Here is an 18,936-nt window from a genome sequence, read left to right on the forward strand (position 1 = left end):
CCCTAGTCCCAGAGGCGTAGACATGCCAGGACAGTCTTACTTCTTGAAGCGGGGGAGGAGGGGGAATAGGACAGAATGACGCACACATTAAGTGGATCTGATACTAGCTACAGAGAGGAGAGAGAATGTGGCAGGAGGTGTTGGGCATGCTGCCCTCGTCCAGGTCACTGCCCACATCCCACACCACTGGAAAAAGGAGCAGGTTCCCAAGTCCATGGGACAATTCTACAGACCAAAAGTGTATATCCTCGTGTCTTTTTTTTTTTTTTTTTTGGTGGCTGGCCAGTCCACCAGTATCTAAACCCTTGACCTTGACACTATAACACCACACTCCAACCGACTGAGCCAACCGAACAGCCCCCTCTCCTCTTGTCTGAACGGGAAGGAAGGACACCGACCAACAACATCAGGGATTTTCAGATGCAGATCTGCTATACATCACTATCATCTGGGTCTGCAGGGAACACAGGTTCCGCTGTCCCCACAGCACTCAGTGGGCCTGGACATACCCAGTCTGTGCTCTGCCTGGCCCGACAGTAGCCCGTGCGTTTAGAGGCATCTCCTGTGCCTGAGCCAGTCCACAAAGCCACCTGCACCTGGGGCTCCTCCCAGACGGCAGAGGGGAATCGCCCCTGGGTCTTTCTGTTGGTCCCTCCAGCCAAGCTCTCAGAACCAGGGCCTGGAACACCTGAGGACAGGCAATGGCCTGGGGAGAGGCACCGGGTCCCACCTATCGGGGTCCCAGGGAACTCCTGTAGGTCCAGACACCCAGGAGGGGGTAGTCTCTTAAACTTCAGATGCCACTGCCATCGTGGGAACTGCTGCTTGTCTAAACACATCCAACACACCAAATCCCCAAGGTGTAAAAGTTATTTCATTCCAATTTTCAACATCTCTAGAGTTACTGAATTAATGGCCCCCAGAGGGTTGCTCTTACCCTCCCAGCTGACACCCAACCACCTGGAGTAGCCCAGGCTGCTGTGTGACCCCAGGCCACTCAGACACAGCCTGGAGCCTGTCTAATGTCCTGTGTGTCTTAGAGTCCTTGAGCTCTTGTGATACCCACCCAGGCTATCAAGGGCCTAGGAATAGGTTTTCCTCCTTAGGGTCGGCCTGCCTGGGAAGCCAAGGGCAAGAGTGAGCCCTCCAGGGACTGGGAGCGGCCAGGCCAGCTCCTTTGTCCAGTCCTTCCTGGGGCAGGCACCTGTGTAGCCTCCCACTTCCTCAGGGGTATTCTCACCCTAAGGGGCTCAAACAGACTCCAGCCTTCCTCAGCCACCTCTCCGGCATCCAGAAATTAATTTGGATTCTTCTCAAAACCACCTCTAAGCTCTTTTCTGCCTGAACACAGGAAACCAGAGACAGACACCATTTTCTGAATCCCCAGTGTGGGATCCTTCCAGAACCAGAGTCCTGAAATGGCACAAATGAAGCAGGCAAGGAGAGCAGCAAGTCCTCCCAGTTACTTTTCTGCAGCCCACACGGCCACCAACCAACCTGGCCTTCTCAAAAGCTGCCTTGGCCTCCCAGCCAATAAACCTTCCAGCACCAACCTACCTGAGGGTGCAGCTGTCACCTCTACTTCTGACAGCTTCTTTCCTTCTTGGTCTTTCCTGCTCCCCAACCTCAGGCCTGCCCAGGGGAGTGCTGGGGCCACATGGCCTGCACACACTTACCCTGCTCACGGGCCGCCATCCCACCCGGCTGAGTGGTCTCAAGGCACCAACGGGTAGGAGATAGTAGAGGACGGTCAGGGGCCAAGAGCGCAGTTTCAGAGCAGGTCTGGACATGCAGCTCAACTGCCCCAGTCTCCGCCTCAGGGCCAGCTGGGGAAACTGTAACCTGCAGGGCACATGTCCAGGCAAAGCCAGGGTCAGTGGCCAGGCTCTGGAGGGACCCAGGAGGTCCCCTACCCCAACCCAGGCAGCACCTCTCCAAGGGAGTCTGCAAGGCCTGGCTATACCCCCTCATCCCAACCCCATTCTGAGTTGGGGGCTTGGCTGCCTCTGGCTGGCAGACTCATTTCCCAGGCTCTCCCATGTACCAGCCAGCCAGGGAGGGCTGGGAATGCAGGAGGGGGCAGCCAAGACAGAAGGTAGGCCCAGATTCTGGGCACCTGGCAGATGGAGCGGCTTCAGAGCATGGGAGGGGCCTCAGCACAGTGAAGGCAAGGTGGCGAGAACCTGCCTCACTCCCCCCAGCCTTCCATGGCCAGGAAGAGTGGAACCCAGGGGCTGGCTCTGCCTGTACAGGGAACAGGGAGATTGAGGCTGATCTCCTGGGGCCCCTAGCAGCGCAGGAGCACATGGCACCACAGAGCTATGCCCCAGTCAGCTAGGTAACCATTTGCTCAGTCTTTTGCTACCATCCCACTGCAGGATCTGGGAAAAATCCCTTCATGACTCCAGGCCTTTTGTTTCCTCAGCTGCTAAATTAAGGGACTGTACCAGACAAGATCTTGAAGGAAGCACATAAGTACAGACAGACAAGACAGACACCCCACCCCCAACAGCTACGGCTCTGTCCACCCGCATGGTCTTTCTACAGCAGGTCAGGCTCTCCAAACCCGTCCACAGGTTGTGGGGGGAGGCTCCAGTCAACTCTGTGCTCTGCTGTGGCCATGCACCTGACCCAGGCCCCTCCTCTCAGCAAAGGTAGGGAGGCCTCTCCCCAACCCCAACAATACAAATTCAGGGCATTCCACACAGGCTCAGTTTTGCAGGAGTCACAGAGGCTGGGATGGGTCTTTCCACCAGAAGTCAGGCCTCCTGAGGCACAATGAGGCCCAAGTCCCCTTGTCACATACCTAGGCCCTAGAATATGCTCCTGAGGCCACAGTGTAGCCATCAGGAGACCACACTGCCACCCACTCTAAGAATGTCCCCAGGCCTCAGTTTCCTCATCTCCAAAATGACTACGTTAGACTGGATAATCTAAGGCTGCCATCTGTAACCGTGTACTCTCAGAGAAGCTGAATCCTCTGTCTCCCAGGTACTGAGCAAATCGAGGAACAAAGAAGCATCTCAGCTGAGAGTAGGAGCAGAAAAACAGACAGCAGAGCCAGCAGCTGGGCCCTGTGGTTCAGTGACGGTAACAGAAGGCAGGGCTCCACTCTGCAGGCGGCTGCGTCCCCACAACTCACCACATGCCCTGCATTGCTTTCCTTTTCTCTCCCATCCCACCCCATTGTGTTTTTTAAATGTTTGGGAAGGTGGCAGAGGCCAAGCAAAGACAAGACAAATCACTGCTCTGCCTGGGCTTCCCCACCACTCTGCTCACTGCAGAGGAGCAGGGACCAATCCCGCAAGAGCTGCCCACCTCACCAGTGGGGAGGAGGGCAAGCAGGGAAGCCCTTCTCCCGGGCGGCCTGAGGCAGGGGCCTACAGATGGGAGGGCAGGTGGGAGGGGCCTAAGAGCCCCACTGTAAGGAACAACACAGCATCAGGCAGAGTGGCAGGGTCAGAAGCACGCTTGGCTGCCTCCCCCTGCTCCCCACACCCCCCGGACCCCCCTCACTGCCGGAACTGCAGGTACCTGAAGCGGGCTCTCCCAGTCAGGGCGCTCAGGCCCCCTGGGCCAGACCCCTCCATCTGAGGGGGCTGACCCCCAGGTCCCCTGCCGCCACCTCCTCCACTGCGGGGCCACTGGATGTGAATTCGGACCTTCTGGAGGTCATGGAGGGGCACAGTGGGGTTGGGATGCGGCCGGCAGCATCTCACCATTTTGAGGCGCGGAGCTCAGGTCCTCGGCGCGCCTCAGACTGACACATCATGGGCTGGCGCAGGGAGGGTGGTGAGAGGCTGGCTGGCTCGCCTTTGTTTTTCCTCCTTCCTCCCCTTCCCCCACGCCAGAGGCTCTCCTGCGCTGTCACCGCTCCACGGGCTCTGCTCTGCGAGGCTGGCTGGTGGTTGGTGGAGCTACTTCCCCGGCTTGCTTCAGTGGCTCACAGGGCACAGGTTAGAGGGTCGGGGCTATTGCAAACAGACATGTACTGATCACACACCTGCTCAGGTCACCTGCTCAGGACTTGCAGGCCTGGGCAGAAGCCCATGCACTCAGCTCACTCTGGCCTGCAGGCTTGGCCATTTGCCCTTTCCCTGCAACCCTGTGTCTGGGCCACCACTTCTTTAGTCGGCTGGGAAGGCGGTAGGTGGGCGAGGCTCTGGGACTGCCCATTCCAGAGAGCCATGGCAGTGAGGGGACTAGGTGCAGCAGCCAGCGCTTCCAGGCACCTTTGGGCTCCAAAGAGCACAAGGTGGGAATCTGAGCCCTGGGCTCCAGGCTGGCGGCCCCAGAGACGGCCTGTCTGAGGCTTGGCCCTCAGCCCCTCCCTCGCCAGGACCTGACCCATTTTCAATTCAGGTCACAAAGTAGCATCCGAGGAACAAGATGAGCGGAAAGCCAGGAGAGGGGAGGTGGAGAAAATCTGGACATCTCATCTGCCCTGGCTTTCTCCTCACCATTCCCAGCCAGGGCGCCCCAATACCTGGCTCTGGCCCCTCCAAGCTCCTCAGAAGCTATGCACCTGGGTGACCTCAGGGAAAACCAACCTGGGGCTGGGAACCAGCCAGGACTGAAGCCCAAGCCAGTTCACCCTGCTTTTCCCACTTTTGCTTCAGAAAAGCACTTTAGCCAGGGCTATCTGGGAGGACCTGCCTAGGTAACAGGGAAGGAGCAGAGCAAACATTCCACAGCTGGTGCTATCTCAGCCCAGGCTACTCAAGGCCCCGGATGATGTGGGCTGACATGGCCTGACTGGGAGCCCACCCTGCCTGGCCTCCAATCCCAACAACAGCCCTGGAAGGGGATAGGCGCCTGTTACCATCTTTAGATGAAGAAATGCGGGCCTCAAAAGCTGCTGCCTAAGGCAGAGAACAGAGCCAAGCAAGGACCTGGCACGGCCAACACGCTGTGACCGAGCAAGAGGTCCCAACTGAGACACTGCACTATCCACACAAGGATGAATGTCTGACACCCTGGCAAACCCACCTCAGCCACAGAGGTGAAAACTCCAGCCCTGGCACCTGCATGCGAGAGTCAGAGTCCTTGGGTATGCTAGTGGCCTTTGGGAGCCAGGACAAGAGGCTGCTAAGGTCTGGACATTATCATGGATTTCTCCCCCTGAACACGGAAGTGGCAAGGCCTGGCCCACCCCATGCGAGGGCTGTCCAGACCCCTCCTGATGAGCTCATCTCCCCAGGCCCCTCTCCTCGATGAGTGGCAGGGACAGTTCACTGTGGGGTGGGCCAGGCGGGAGGGCGCCCACCCACCAGGCCTCACTCAGCACACAGATGTACACAAGCCTCCTCCCTTGGGAACATGCTGGCACCAGGAAATCTGCACAGGCATGGGGGGCCCACGCCCCCTTGAGGGCTAGGCCCAGGGCTCCACGGACACCCTTGCTTCTGCCCAGGCTCCTGCCAAGCCTCCTGTTCCTTTCCCCATCCCTGACAATGGTTGGTCGCTTCAACCATTTCACCTACGTGCTGGGCACACACCCCACCTTCCCCAGCCCAACAGGCTCCACACTGACCTCCTGCCAGCTGTCAGGGAAACAGGCCCAGAGGGGTGACAGGCATTCAGCGGTGAGCCTGCTACCCAGCTCCACAAAGCACAGAACAGGAGCTGAGCTCACACCAGGTCTCACAGGGAGGCAAGCACAACCTTGTCGGTAGGAGGGTACCTCAGGAGCCCCAGCTTCCTGCCCGTTTTCCTCAATGTCCTATCACACGGGACAGTGACCACTGCAGCACTGAACATGTCAGAAAGGCATGAGCCCATAGACAAACCTAGCTTGTCAAAGAAACTCGGGCTCTCAAAGCAGATTCCTACATGAACCTTGGCATTTCATTCTCCCACAGCGTTGCAAGGGGCCAGGTGAGGCCTCCAGTCCCACCGGGGACCCTGCTGAGGACACAGGCACACAAGGCCAGGGGCCTGGCCAGGCTACACAACCCATTCCTCCTCCCTGCAGTGGAGGAAGCTCAGAGGAACCAGCCCAAGGAGCTGCTTCCCCAGAGAGACACTAAGAACTGTCCTGAGAGACCAGGCCGGGGAACCATTCTGCGCATGCCCACAGCGAGAGCAGAGGGTACTCTCCCCCTCAGGTCCTCTTCTTTATCACTCTTCTAACTCTCCTTCTACAATAGGACAGTAAGAGCAGGGTGTCAGAGTTCCTCCAGATCACCATTTGTGAGCCCCAAAAGGTCCCCCAAGGAGCAGAATGAAGTTAGCTGTCTGCCAAGAAACAGGCAGACACTATTTGTCCAGCTCAGAGCTGCAGGAGAGAGGAAAGGGGGTACCTAGAGGTTGCCACCTTCTCACTTCCCAAAGGCAAAGCCACTTTCTTGGCCATCAGTGCTCCCCATTTCAGAGCCCCACTTGCCCTCTACCTGTGATGGCCCTTGGACCCCAAGCCAGAGATTTCTCCCTCCCTGGCTCCCTGACTGGGAGTGGGGGGCACAGGCTGGATGAGGGCACCCTGAGATTGGGAAGTGCTGTCACCTCTGCTCCCTTCTGAGAGTCAAGGACATTCTGCGGAGGACAGTTTGGGCTGTAACGATAGGACTTTAAAGTCATTCTGTGGTCTAAGAGCCAGTCACCTGGAACATGAGAGAACTCAGAAGGCTTTGTGGTGGGGGACAATCTGGTCACCGCAGTTTTGACTGCCCTCTTCCACTCCCACCTGAGATCTGGAAAAGGCCTTGACAAGTCACAGGTGCTCTCTGGGTCTCAGTTTCTCCACCTGGAAACTGGGGAGGGAAGTTCCTCCTGCCCACCGCCCCCCTTCAGGCTCAGAACAAAGCTGCGACCACCGCCCAGAACAACTCTGCTAGAAACCTTCACTTCCACTCAAGAGCTTGACACAGCCTCACCTCACCCCCCAGACCTGGCTCCTGACACCTCACCTCCCTTTCCAAAAAGGCCAGTCCACATCTGGGAGGGCAGAAAGTTGCTGCCATGGAAAAGATGGAAAACACAGAGGCTTAGGCGGCAGTTCTGGAAGAAGAGCCCAAACCACGGAGGCAGGACTTGCCTCTGTGAAAAGGAAACAATGGCCCCATGGGACCACATGAGGGAGGGGGGTCACCGTTGTCAGGACGTGGGTCCACCCCTCACCACCCAGTGGAATGGAACGTTCCAACTGAAGTCCACGGATGGACCCAGGCCAGTGAGCAGTTACTACGGGTGTGTGTGTGTGTGTGCGAGCGTGTGGGTGGGAGGCGTGCGCACGAGTGTGCGTGGGTGGATGGATGTAGGTGTGTGTGCGCGCATATGCCCGCGGTCCTGACAGGGTTCCCCAGCAAGGCCACACAGCTCTCCCTGCACACGCGGGCCAGACACCCCAAGGACTGGCTCCCTGGTGGCAGATTCTCCGGACGCCAGGGTTCCCCCTCCTGCAGCCTCAGCACAAACCTCCAGTGCCCCAAATTGCATCTACTGGCCCAACCCCGCGCACACCCCCAGCCTGGAGGGCGAGGGGCGCGCTGTCTCCCCAGCCCACTGTAGGCTCAGCCACCCGGCAGCTGTGTGCAGCCCGGCCACCACCCCTTCCTCCCGTGTGCCAGGGCTGGACACAGACAAAATTTCTCAAGAGGAGGGCAGGAAGATGGATTCCCCCAGGCTAGATGGGCGAACCATCTTGGAAAGCCATGGGCAGGGGAAGGGAGAGCAAAAGGGTCAAGAGTCGGCAGCCTGGCCGGCCCAGGGGAGGTGGAAGGGGTCCTCCTTGATCTCCTAAAGAGGAGAAAGATTCTCTCGGACAACTGCCTGTGGGAAATAAAGGTCTGCAAAGAGGCAGAGTAGTGACATGTTGATAAGTCCCGACACCTCTGGGCCCTACTGAGGAACACGGCCGCTCCCCTCTCCCGCAGGCCCCCTGTCCCCAGGCCCTTGAGGCCGCACTGAGGAAATGGGCAGAGCTCTCACTTCCCGCCCGCCACCCTCAGCAGGAGATGCTACAGGATGCGGAGGAAGTGAGCTCAAGCGGCCTGGGCCCCGTGACCCATGTGAGCACCAGGAAGCCCGCAACTTGATCGAAACTGTTGTATGGGCTCCTCGGGCCCCAAGGGCCGCATCCTTCCCAGCGCCAAGCGAGAAGGGCGTTCCCAGGGCTCGGAAGCGGTCCTCGAGGCTCACTCACCGGCAGGTGGGTCCCAGCTTCTGGCGCTGGCCTCCGGCTCCCAGGCAGCTAGGGAGGCGCTCGGCTGGCAGGCGCTGGCTCGGGCGTCTGGGGGCGGGGCGGGGCCGGCGCTCCAGCCACTCAGACTGCCGGGGGCGGGGGCAGCAGGACCACGCCAGACCCCGTTAAAGCCACCCCCGACTCGAGCCCTAGCCAGGCCCAGCTGGACGCCCCGCCCAGCGGCCCCTTTAAGAGGAGGGGCCGAGGCCGGTGGAGAAGCGGAAGAGCGAGGGCGGGGTGGGGGGAGCAGCCCCACCCAGTCACAGTCACGACGGCCCCCTGAACCTGAACACAGCAAGATATGGCCGGTTGGGGGATGCCTCCTGGGGCCGGGGCCCGGCTATCCTGTCCTCGGCCGTGGCTGGCCTCCCAGGGATTCTGCCTCCCTCACCACTCCCCCACCCCCCCAGCCAGGCTCGGCTCCCACGTGCTGCTGACCTCACCTAGGACGGGTTTTTTCACTGGACTGAGCAGAAAGCCACCTCCGGCCATCCTTTCTAGCCCTGTAAGTTCCACCGAAGGCGTGGAAGTCCTTGGTACAACCCACACCCACCCTGAAGACACAAGGCTGCCACCACCCCACCTCCTGTCCTCCAGGCAGGCACATCCTTGACATACAAAATGCCTTGATCCAAAAAATGATGGAGCTCGGTGAACAAGGTCCAGCTGCCTCTGGCCCAGAGCACATAGACTTCCCCGCTGGGATGAAGATCCTGCAGGATGATTTGTGCTGTGTCTAGATCTGAGAGCCCAAGCTCTTGGGGTTACCTCAGCTGCCTACCCCCATACCCATGTAGTGCCAGGCACCAAGCAAGCACTCAGTCATTGGAATGCAATGAACCAGATTAACATTTTTTAGGGGAGAAGGAAGGTCTGAGGGGGATCGCCATTCAACCAAAGAAAGGCTGTGGAATTAAGGAGCCTCACTGACATCAGTGTAGCCAACTCAGCATCTCCCATCCCTCACCCATACAATGGGTTTGATGGCCTCAGAAGGCTCAGTCTTCTTACTCTGGGCCATTGAACAGTATATAACTCCAGCCTTTTCTGATTACTAAGAATTTTGTTTCTAAAGCAATCAACGCTGGGAACAGGAGGAGTGCACCTGCTGGGCTTGTGGGGAGAAGGGGCAGGTGGGCCAAGGAGGCTTGAAACAGGACACAATGGTGTGCAGACAGAGCCCCACATACCTGTCCTCACCTGGATTCAGCCCAGGTAAGTGATAAGCTACAGACCTGGAATGTAGCAGGGGGGAGAAGACAGGTAGGGTCCTGCTCTCATGGACTTCCATGACATTCCATACCTACAATGCACCCATAGGAAAGGGGAGGAAGGGGTCCCAGCCCTAAGGTGCCTCAGGTTTTGGTACGGGGCTGGCGAATACCTTACATACAGGCTGCCCCTCATATTCCTGCCCACAGCAGACATCACTTGTTGATCCCAATATTCTCTGAGCCCCAAAGGGAAACTTCAGACCCCTTCTCATCTCAAAGCTCCAAATAAACACCACATGAGATGGGATTAAAAAGGAGTTAACACAAAGAAAGATGCTGACATAGAATCAACACCAGCAAAATTCCAGAACTTTAAGATCCTGGGAGACCATTCTGATTTCTCCCAAAGTCTCCAGTACTTGCAGACTGGGCTACATGGATTCCCTGGTTACAGAACAAAACCTAGCCCAAGTGAGTCCAGGGGCAAAAGGTCTGTGGATCAGAAGCCCAGGTTCTGCACCCACTCTACCTTCCACTTGCTGAGCCATCTCTGGAACTCCAACACTCTCCTCTGTACAATGGCCAAGTGGTCTGCACCACAACCACCAGTATTCCTTTTTAACCATCCTAAGCCTCTACCATGGATCAATGTTTAGAAAATCCATAAACCAGTCTGCAGGGCTGCCCTGAGATTAGCCCTCCTCATCTTACAACTAGACCTGCACCACATATATTTTCAGTAGGGAAATGCCTTCTGGATTTCAAACAATAGTTAACAAATGAATTTCCGGGGGGAAAATTACACCCTCTGATAAATTCACTTTCTCACCTTGAAAGAGGTCCGTTCAGGCCAGAGTCCCTAATTTCCACGCCTCCAACTCTGTTAGGACTCCCCTGTGTGGGAGTGCCACCTAGTGCCACTGTGAGGCTCTGCAGGCTCCAGGGCCACTTGGCTGACAGCACCTGCAGATGGACACACACTCCCCCACTCCACCTCCACCCCTGTCAACCCACCAGTGCTCTCTGCTAGGTCCCTGCTGAGTGAATGTTACACACTACCTCTGGACAGATGCCCTGTGCCAGGGAATGGAAGGTAGCCGAGGGACAGGGTGGCAGGTGCTCTCAGCTAATTCTCATTCCCTGGGGGCCAGTAGAGGCCCTTGGAGGAAGACTAGTTGATGGCTGGTGTCTTGCAGCTGGCTGCATGAGGCGGCACAGGCAGCTCATTAGCCTCCCAAATGTCTGGGCAGGGAGCCCAGCCAAGCCTGAAGTGCCCTCAGGCGATTTCTCCATACACAAGATTCTCCCAACTGGGGCCAATCCCCTTCTCATGTTTGAAAATGTTTCTTGGTACTCCCACCAGCCCACACAACTTCTTGGGTGGCCCCTGACCCATGTAGAGCCCCTCCAACAGCTCCCCAAGGGCCCTGCCCAGGCACCAAGGAAGAGTGGCCCATAGCAGGATAAAGAGACAGTGTTTTTAGGTGAACCAAGCTCATCAGAAAGCTTCACGTGAGGACACAGGCCTCAGAGTCGGCCACCCCTTGATTCCTTCCAGCCTGGAAGTTTAGCCTTATTTTTAAGTTCCACATCTTCACCCAGCACAGTTCTCTGCTCTTTCACACACTAGCCATTCAAAGCCACAGGAGGCAGTTCCTGAGTGGTGCAGGCACAGAGCAAAAGGACTGGAGTGAGAGACCTGGGGTCTGGCCACACTGCAGCACAGCCTGAGCCACCTGTGGGAATGGCTGTGTGTCTCTGAGCCACAGTCACTCCTAGATGCAGCAAAAGAGGGGCACTCAGGCCCTCTGAGAACTCCTCCTGCCCCAGAATGCGCCCATGATTCTCTGAGGACAGAGCTGCCCCTGCTGTCCAGTTCTAAGGATGTAAGTAAACTACCCCAGGTATTCCAGATGCACCTGAGTCACAGAGGCTCTGTTTCCTAGCCAACTTGACTATTTGCCCATTTTAAACAACTATGCCTACTGTCTTCTCAACGCCTATTAGACAAGAAGTAGAACAGTACTTACTAAACCTGTCCTCCCTGCCAGTATGGGACCAGGCACTTATGCATACACCATTCTCATTTAACAACTGTGTAAGGGAGTTAATCTGTTACAGATGAGAATAATAAAGCTATAGTACTTACATAAAGTTTAAAAATGTGCAGAACATGTCTGATACTGTCCATGGTCACATACACTGTAGCACAGAGGAGAGTTCTGTGCAGAGACCAATGGAGCTCCGGGCAGGGGATAGGCAGGAACGAGGACACAGGGTGTTTTATAGGGTCCTGTCTTAACACCTAAGCTGGACGGCAAGAGAATGGACAGGCTGATCTATCTTTATTCCTTTTCAGGAGCAGGAATACTGCACCACACATTTTAAAAATTCTAAACTAAGGCTATAATTAAGAAAGTAGCACTAATGCAGGAGTGTCCTGTACCAGCCTGGCTGCTCCTAAGACTTGTCCTCTGTACGGCTGCTCCCCTAACTCCTCGGACCTTGCCACAGCCGACAGGGCCAGGCCAAAAATGAACAACAAGACTGTGTTGTTGTTATGCTCAGAGGTGTGCTGAAGTAGTTAGGGAAGAATTTTCATGATGTCTGCAATGTCCTTTCAAAAGGTTCAGAGAAAAATAAAATATACGCTCATGGAGATAACACAGATACAACAAAATATTAACAAAACAAAACAAAAAGATTAGCAGCCCAAGAGCCTCACTCAAGAAAAACTGAGGCTCACAGCATTTGCCACTCTATTCCTGCAACAATCATGGCCACAATCTGTGACTGAAGACCTGAGAATTCTTTTGCCTTCTATTTTACAGAGCAAAGAAGAAATAGTGGAAGCTATGAGAAAGATCTCTACTGTGGAACCACAATTCTCTTCCCCATTTGGTTTTGGATTTGGTCTAAGGAAGAGATAAGCCTTTTGGTCCCCTCTTCTGAGGGATAAGTTTGCCCCTCCCCTCACCCAGCACTTGCCGTCTTGACTCCAGTGAAGATGAAAAGTGTTTACTCCCTACTGACATGTCCTACAAGCTACAAGTTCTGACTCAGATATTTGTAAATTTAACATTTAGACTGAATAGCAAGGAAGCAGGAGTCCATGGTCTTCCATAAACAAGGCTCTCAGCCCCAGTCAGACCAAGAGGACGCCTGCCTTTATAGCAGAGACAGGGGCTGAGCAAGAGCTGCCCCTCAGTCCTCCAAACTGTCGGTCCAGAAGGGACCTGCTCTGTGGCTACCCAGGCAGAGATATTTGGTTATGCTCACCCTTGCCCCTGGGCCTGCCAGCCAGGTGTCTGGTAGCCTGTAAGGTTTAAAACAGCCCTCCTCTGAGATCTAGATCCACAGGGCACAGGTGACACAAAGGAACTGGGGCCGGGGGCCATGAAAGCAGACCCAAGCCCCTTCTGGAGGGTCTGGACAGCCACCCCTGCTGCCAAGCCCCTGCCCCCTGGAAAACTCACCTCCATTGGGACTGTCCAATTGCAAGTTGGGGAAGTATCCACCAAAAGCCACTGGGTTTGTGGGTTGGGGTTGGCAGGAGGACAGGAAAGGTGAAGAAACACTTGTTGGCTAAGAGCATTGGTGGATGCATGAGAAATGGCAAAGCGGTCCCAAGAGATGCAAAATGGGCTCCCTCCCTCCCTCCCCATTAGAGATCTGCCCCATCCTTCCACAGCCTCCACAAAAGAAACCAGTTCAGGTCCCAACTACCAGAATGAAAACAAAAAACAAACCCAGAGGAAAGCTAGAAAATGTATAATTTCAGTTAGATATTTTGTAATCAAAATTTGGGGCAGGATCTAGGACAGTATTTGTCAATTTGAGGAAAGAAGGCAATGAGCAATATGCTGTTAAGTTGCTGAACGGTATTTCATGACTTATGGGGACAAATGGACAGCACATCTGAAATCACAACTGCCACACAAGTGCAGAACATGCGCCTACTCCAGGCATAGCTGGCTGCCCTCTGTCCTCTACCAGTGCTGCTCACTCATGGCCAGCTCTTAGCAAAGTCCCTGTGTCAATGGCCCTCCTCCCTAAGGCCAAAAGCAAGTCCTGCATAGCCAAATGAACAGGCACTTTGGCCATGAATCTAGAGCCAGGACATCATGAGTTCCTGAAAAGAAGCTACTAAAAGTGTCTCCTCTACTCGCTCTTCTACTGTTCTATTTCTCAGCAACCCCTGAGCTCTTCTCAAAAGGGCCCCCAGCGCCCTTCAGAAAATCACCTCTACCCACTGACATGCACCACCAGGTTGAGTCAAGGACTCAACAGGAAAGCATTCTGGAAGCCAAAAAGCATTATTCAGGGGCCAGCCTGTGGCTCACTTGAGAGTGTGGTGCTGATAACACCAAGGCCACAGGTTCAGATCCCTATATAGGGATGGCCAGTTTGCTCACTTGGGAGAGCATGGTGCTGACACCACCAAATCAAGGGTTAAGATCCCCTTACCGGTCATCTTTAAAAAAAAAAAAAAAAAAAGTATTACTCAAACTGTGTATGATCCAGGCCATGGAACTAAAAGGAACACATCAACTCTTCTACCTGAGCAACTCAGCAAGCAACTTCTAAGAGAGCCTGACTTCAAGCTAACCTTTCTCGCAATACAATTCTGTGAAATAAAAACTTAACATGAAAAACATCCATTTTAAGCTGTATCTAAACCAGTGGTTGCTCTGGTGGTAAGGGAGGGGGCAGCTGGCTGGTACCAAGATCCTAACCCTTGACCTTGGTGTTATCAACACCAAGCTCTAACCAGCTGAGCTAACCAGCCAGCCCTAAATCAATGGTTTTTAACCTGGGATCTACAGACGGGTTTGAGGGATTTGAGCCCTCTAAAATTATAAGCAAAATTTTGCTTGGACACATTTTTTTGAAGGAGAGAATCCACAATTTTTGTCCAACTCTAAGAGACGTTCAAGACCCCAGAAGTTGGATCTCAACTGTTCATAAAACAAAGCTCAAAATGACCGTTTGTAGTATTCAAAGATATAAATAGATAAATTAGCAAAAATACACAAATGACAGTTCATAAATGAGCCAACAAAAACAGAAAACAAGAATAAACATGCAGAAATGTTTAAGCGGATTTCATATTTAAAGAAAATTTTAAATTGTATTAAGGTACCAAAGTCTTAATGTTCCCTATTTCCTCCACAGCTCTCAATAAAAAGCTACTCCACCCCTACACCTGCTCAAGTTAAAAATCATGAATCATTTTCCATTTCTCTTCTCCTCCCCATCCAATCCATCAATGCATCCTCTCTGAGCTCCCCTCAAAACATACCCAGAATCAAGTCCCTTCTCTCCATCTCCACTGCTCTCACCCTGATCTGAGTCACCTCTTGCCAGGATACTGTCAGAGCCTAACAGGTCCCCATGCCTCCACCCTCGCTCCCTTACACTCTGTCTGCACCGCAGCCAGAGTGATCCAATCAGAACCCAGATGGCTCAGGACTCACTCAGAGGAGAGGCTCAGCATGATGGGCTCCTCCACCCCTTCTGTCCTTGGTGCATCCAGCCAATGGGCTCCTTGCTCTTTCTTGACAGTGACAGGCACACCCTGTCCATCTCCAGCCTCATCCTGGACCAGTCTTGGCTCACCCCCTCCGCTCCTGCAGTCTCCGCTCACATAGCACTGAGTGAGGCCTTCCCTCCCTAACTGCCTCAGTAAAAGAGCAGCCCAGCTCCACCCCAGCCCAGGACACCTGTGCCCTTTACCTGTTTAGGTTTTCTTCATGGCTTTTCAACCACTTGACATGTCTGTGTGTCCATCTGTTTCTTATCTGTCTCACCCACTAATAAGGGAAGCCCTGGTTCTGTTCACTGATGGATCCCCAGCATTTCAACAGGGCCTGGCAAATAGAAGCAACTCGAAGATTTAGAGAATGAATGTATGAATTCAAGGAGGACAGGAATCACACTTGTCTATGACAACTTTTGTTTTGCAGATACCCAATGTGGTTCATGTATACAACAATGCCAACTACAAATGAGTATAATTATTTTAGAAGCCAAATACATGCCACAAACAATAAAAATGTCCATACCCTTTCAGGTGGCAATTCTACACCAAGGCACTCACCATGATGAAAAGGCCTTGTGTGCCAAGATGTGTGCTGCAACATTACCCACAGTGGCAAACACCGCTAGCACGTTAGAATCAATTATGGTAGCAGAGCCACTTCAAGTGCTATCGCGCAATCGAGCAAGATCACATATAGAGCAATGTATATAATGTAAAAAAAGGCAAGAGACCAAACAGCTATATCCATTTAATAGAGATAAAGACAGGAATTGAATGCATGGAAAATAAAGCTCATGATTAAGCAATCCTATGGTGAGAAGGAGTGGGAATCCTGACTGTCCTTCCTGTTTTCTAACATTCTGTCACAGTGTTTTAACATCTCTGTCACTTAAGAGAGAACAAGATTCATTTCCACAAGGATGCCAAGACCATTCATGGGAAAAGGACAATCTTTTTAATAAAGGGTGCTGGGAAAACTGGACATCCACATGCAAAAGAATAAAATAGTGCCGTTCCCTCACACCATATAAAAAAATTAACTCAAAACGGATCAAAGACCCAAATGTAAGACCTAAAACTATAAAGTTCTGAGAAGAAAACAGATGGGAAAATCTTTAGAACATTGGACTTGGTGATGATTTCTTGGATATGATACCAAAAGCACAGGCAACAAAAGAAAAAATAAATAAACTGGACTTCATCAATATTTAAAACTTCTGTGCATCAAAGGTCATTATCAAGAGAGTGAAAAGACAACCCACAAAATGGTAGAAAATACCTGCAAATCATATATCCAAAAAAGGAATAATATCGAGAATATTTAAAGAACTATAACTCAACAACAAAAAATAAGCTACCCAACTGAAAAAATGGGCAAAGAACTTGAATAGATATTTCTCCAAAGATAATATACAAATGGCGAATAAACATGTGAAAAGATGCCCATCATCATTAACCATGAGGGAAATGCAAATCAAAACCACAATGAGATACCACTTCACACCACTTAGGATAGCTATTATTTAAGAAAAATGGCAAAGATGTGGAAAAATTGGAAGCTTTGTGCATCCCTGCTGGGAATGTGAAATGAAATGTACAGACGCTGTGGAAAAGTCTGGCAGTTCCTCAAAAAGTTAAACAGGATTATCATATGATTCAGCAATTTCACTCCTAGGTATAACTCAAAAAAAAAAAATTTTTTTTTTTTTAAAAAAGGGATGATTGGTAAGGGGCTCTTCACCTTTGACATGGTGTTGTCAGCACCATGCTCTCCCAAGTGAGCTAACTGGCCATCCCTATATAGGGATCCGAACCGATGGCCTTGGTGTTATCAGCACCACACTCTCCCAAGTGAGCCAAGGGCCAGCCCTATAACTCAAAAAATTGAAAGCATGGGCTTAGATACTTGTGTACCAATGTCCATAATAGCATTATTCACAAAAGCCAAAAGGTGGAAACAACCCAAAGGTCCATCAACAGATGACTGGATAAACAAAATGTGGCATACATGTACAATGGAATATTATTCAGCTAAAAAAAGGAATGAAATTCCGATACATGCTACAACCTTGAAAACATTATGCTAAGTGATCCACGCACACACAAAAGGACAAATACTATATGTTTCCACTTACATGAGGAACATAGAGTAGTCAAATTCATAGTGACTGAAAGTCGAACAGTGGTTACTAGGGGCTGGGGGAGGGAATGTGGAGTACTGCTTAATGGGTATAGAATTTCTACTTGGAAGGCCGGCCCGTGGCTCACTTCGGAGAGTGTGGTGCTGATAACACCAAGGCCATGGGTTCGGATCCCTATATAGGGATGGCCGGTTAGCTCACTTGGGAGAGCGTGGTGCTGACAACACCAAGTCAAGGGTTAAGATCCCCTTACCAGTCATTTAAAAAAAAAAAAAAAAGAATTTCTACTTGGGATGATGAAAAAAGTTCTAGAAATGGATAGCAGTAATGGTTGCAAACACTATGAATGCACTCAAAACCAATGAACTGTACACTTAAAGATGGGGCTTTTGGGAGTTAATTAGGTCTATATGAGATCATGACGATGGGGCCTTGATGATGGGATTAGTACCCTTACAAGAGACACCAGAGAACTTCTTTCTTTCCCAGCCATGTGAGGACACAGGGAGAAGGTGGCTGCCTGCAAGCCAGGAAGAAAACCCTCACCACAACCCAACCCTGATCTCGGACTTCCAGCCTCCAAAATTGTAAGAAAATTAATTTCTGTTGTTTAAGCCACCCAGTCTGTGGTACTTTATTATGGCAGCCAGAGTTGACTAAGACCAACAGTAAAAAAAGAGGCAGAAGGGGAGTGTATTAGTCCGTTTCTGTTGCTTCTAACAAAATACTTGAAACTGGGTGATTTACAAAGAAAACGAAATTTATTGCTTACAGTGTCTGAGGCTGGGAAGTCCGAAGTCCATCTGGTCGTGGCAACAGTGACCCGGGATCTCACATCGCAAGATGGTGGAAGCAGAGAGAGAGAGAAAGATTAACCTCCTCATTCACTCTCTTTTTAAAGCCCTCAAACCACACTCATGACCACCATTACTAATCCATTCATTACAGCACGTCCTACAACCTAATCACCTCTTCAAGGCCCCACCTTTCAATTACCATAATAGAATTTCCCATCTTCAACAGTTACAGTGGGGATTAACCTTCTAATATATGAAATTTGAGGGACACAATTCAATTAATCCACAGCATTCCACCCCTGGCCCCCAAAGTTCATGTCCTTCTCACAAATACATTCATTTCATTCTGAAAGTCTTAACTTGTTTCAATTCAAAAGTCCAAAGTTCCATCCGTGAATTAAAAAAGTTATCTGGGCCGGCCCGTGGCTCACTCGGAAGAGTGCGGTGCTGAAAAACAAGTTATCTACTTCCAAGATACAATGATGGGTCAAGCACAGGGTATGTATTCCCATTCAAAAAGGGAGAAATAGGCCCAAAAAAAAGGCGTAACATGTTCTGAGCAAGTCCAAAACCCAGCAGGGCAGGCATTAAATCTCAAAGCTGGTGAATCAGGTACCTTGACTCCATGTTCAACCTCCTCTGCATGCTGGTGTGGGCGTTGGGTCCCCAAGTCCTTGGGCAGCTCCGCTTCTTTGGCTTTCCTGGTTTCAGGCCGCACTTCAGCTCTCCCAGGCTACTGTTCCACTCTGGTAGCTCCACAGGTCTGTGGTCTCCATGGCTGTCCTCTCACGGCTCCACTAGGCATGGCACTAATGGGGTTTCTCTGCTGCAACATTTCTGCTCCATATTGCTCCGGCGAAGGCTGTCTGTGGTGACTCCACCCCTGAGACAGATCTCTTCCTGGGCACCCAGGCTTTTCCACACATCCTTTGAAATTGGGGTGGAGGCTCCCAAGCCTTCCCAGTTCTGGCATTCTGTGAGCCTGCAGACCTAACACCACATGGACTCTGATAAGACTTTCGGCTTGTATTTTCCAAAGCTGTGTATCCAGCCACACTGG

The 18,936-nt window shown here is 52.2% G+C and overlaps 1 protein-coding gene across 4 annotated transcripts in view; it reads right to left on the reverse strand.

The window, feature by feature from the left end:
* PISD (phosphatidylserine decarboxylase) overlaps window positions 1-18,936 on the reverse strand; it is a 42,623-nt gene that overhangs the window by 3,775 nt on the left and 19,912 nt on the right. The window contains exons 1-2 of one of the 4 annotated variants that reach the window (XM_063087218.1): window positions 3,720-3,936; window positions 1,677-1,842 (exon numbers count right to left, since the gene is read on the reverse strand). The exons of 2 other annotated variants lie outside the window; for them this stretch is intronic. In XM_063087218.1, the coding sequence (XP_062943288.1) occupies window positions 1,677-1,842; window positions 3,720-3,772 (219 nt within the window). In that variant the 5' untranslated portion in view covers window positions 3,773-3,936. Of the gene's footprint in view, window positions 1-1,676; window positions 1,843-3,719; window positions 3,937-18,936 lie in introns of those variants that run through there. One more of the 4 variants, XM_063087217.1, reaches the window with a different exon arrangement.

This window comes from Cynocephalus volans, chromosome 2 (genome assembly GCF_027409185.1).
Source record: "Cynocephalus volans isolate mCynVol1 chromosome 2, mCynVol1.pri, whole genome shotgun sequence".
NCBI classification, from domain to species: domain Eukaryota; kingdom Metazoa; phylum Chordata; class Mammalia; order Dermoptera; family Cynocephalidae; genus Cynocephalus; species Cynocephalus volans.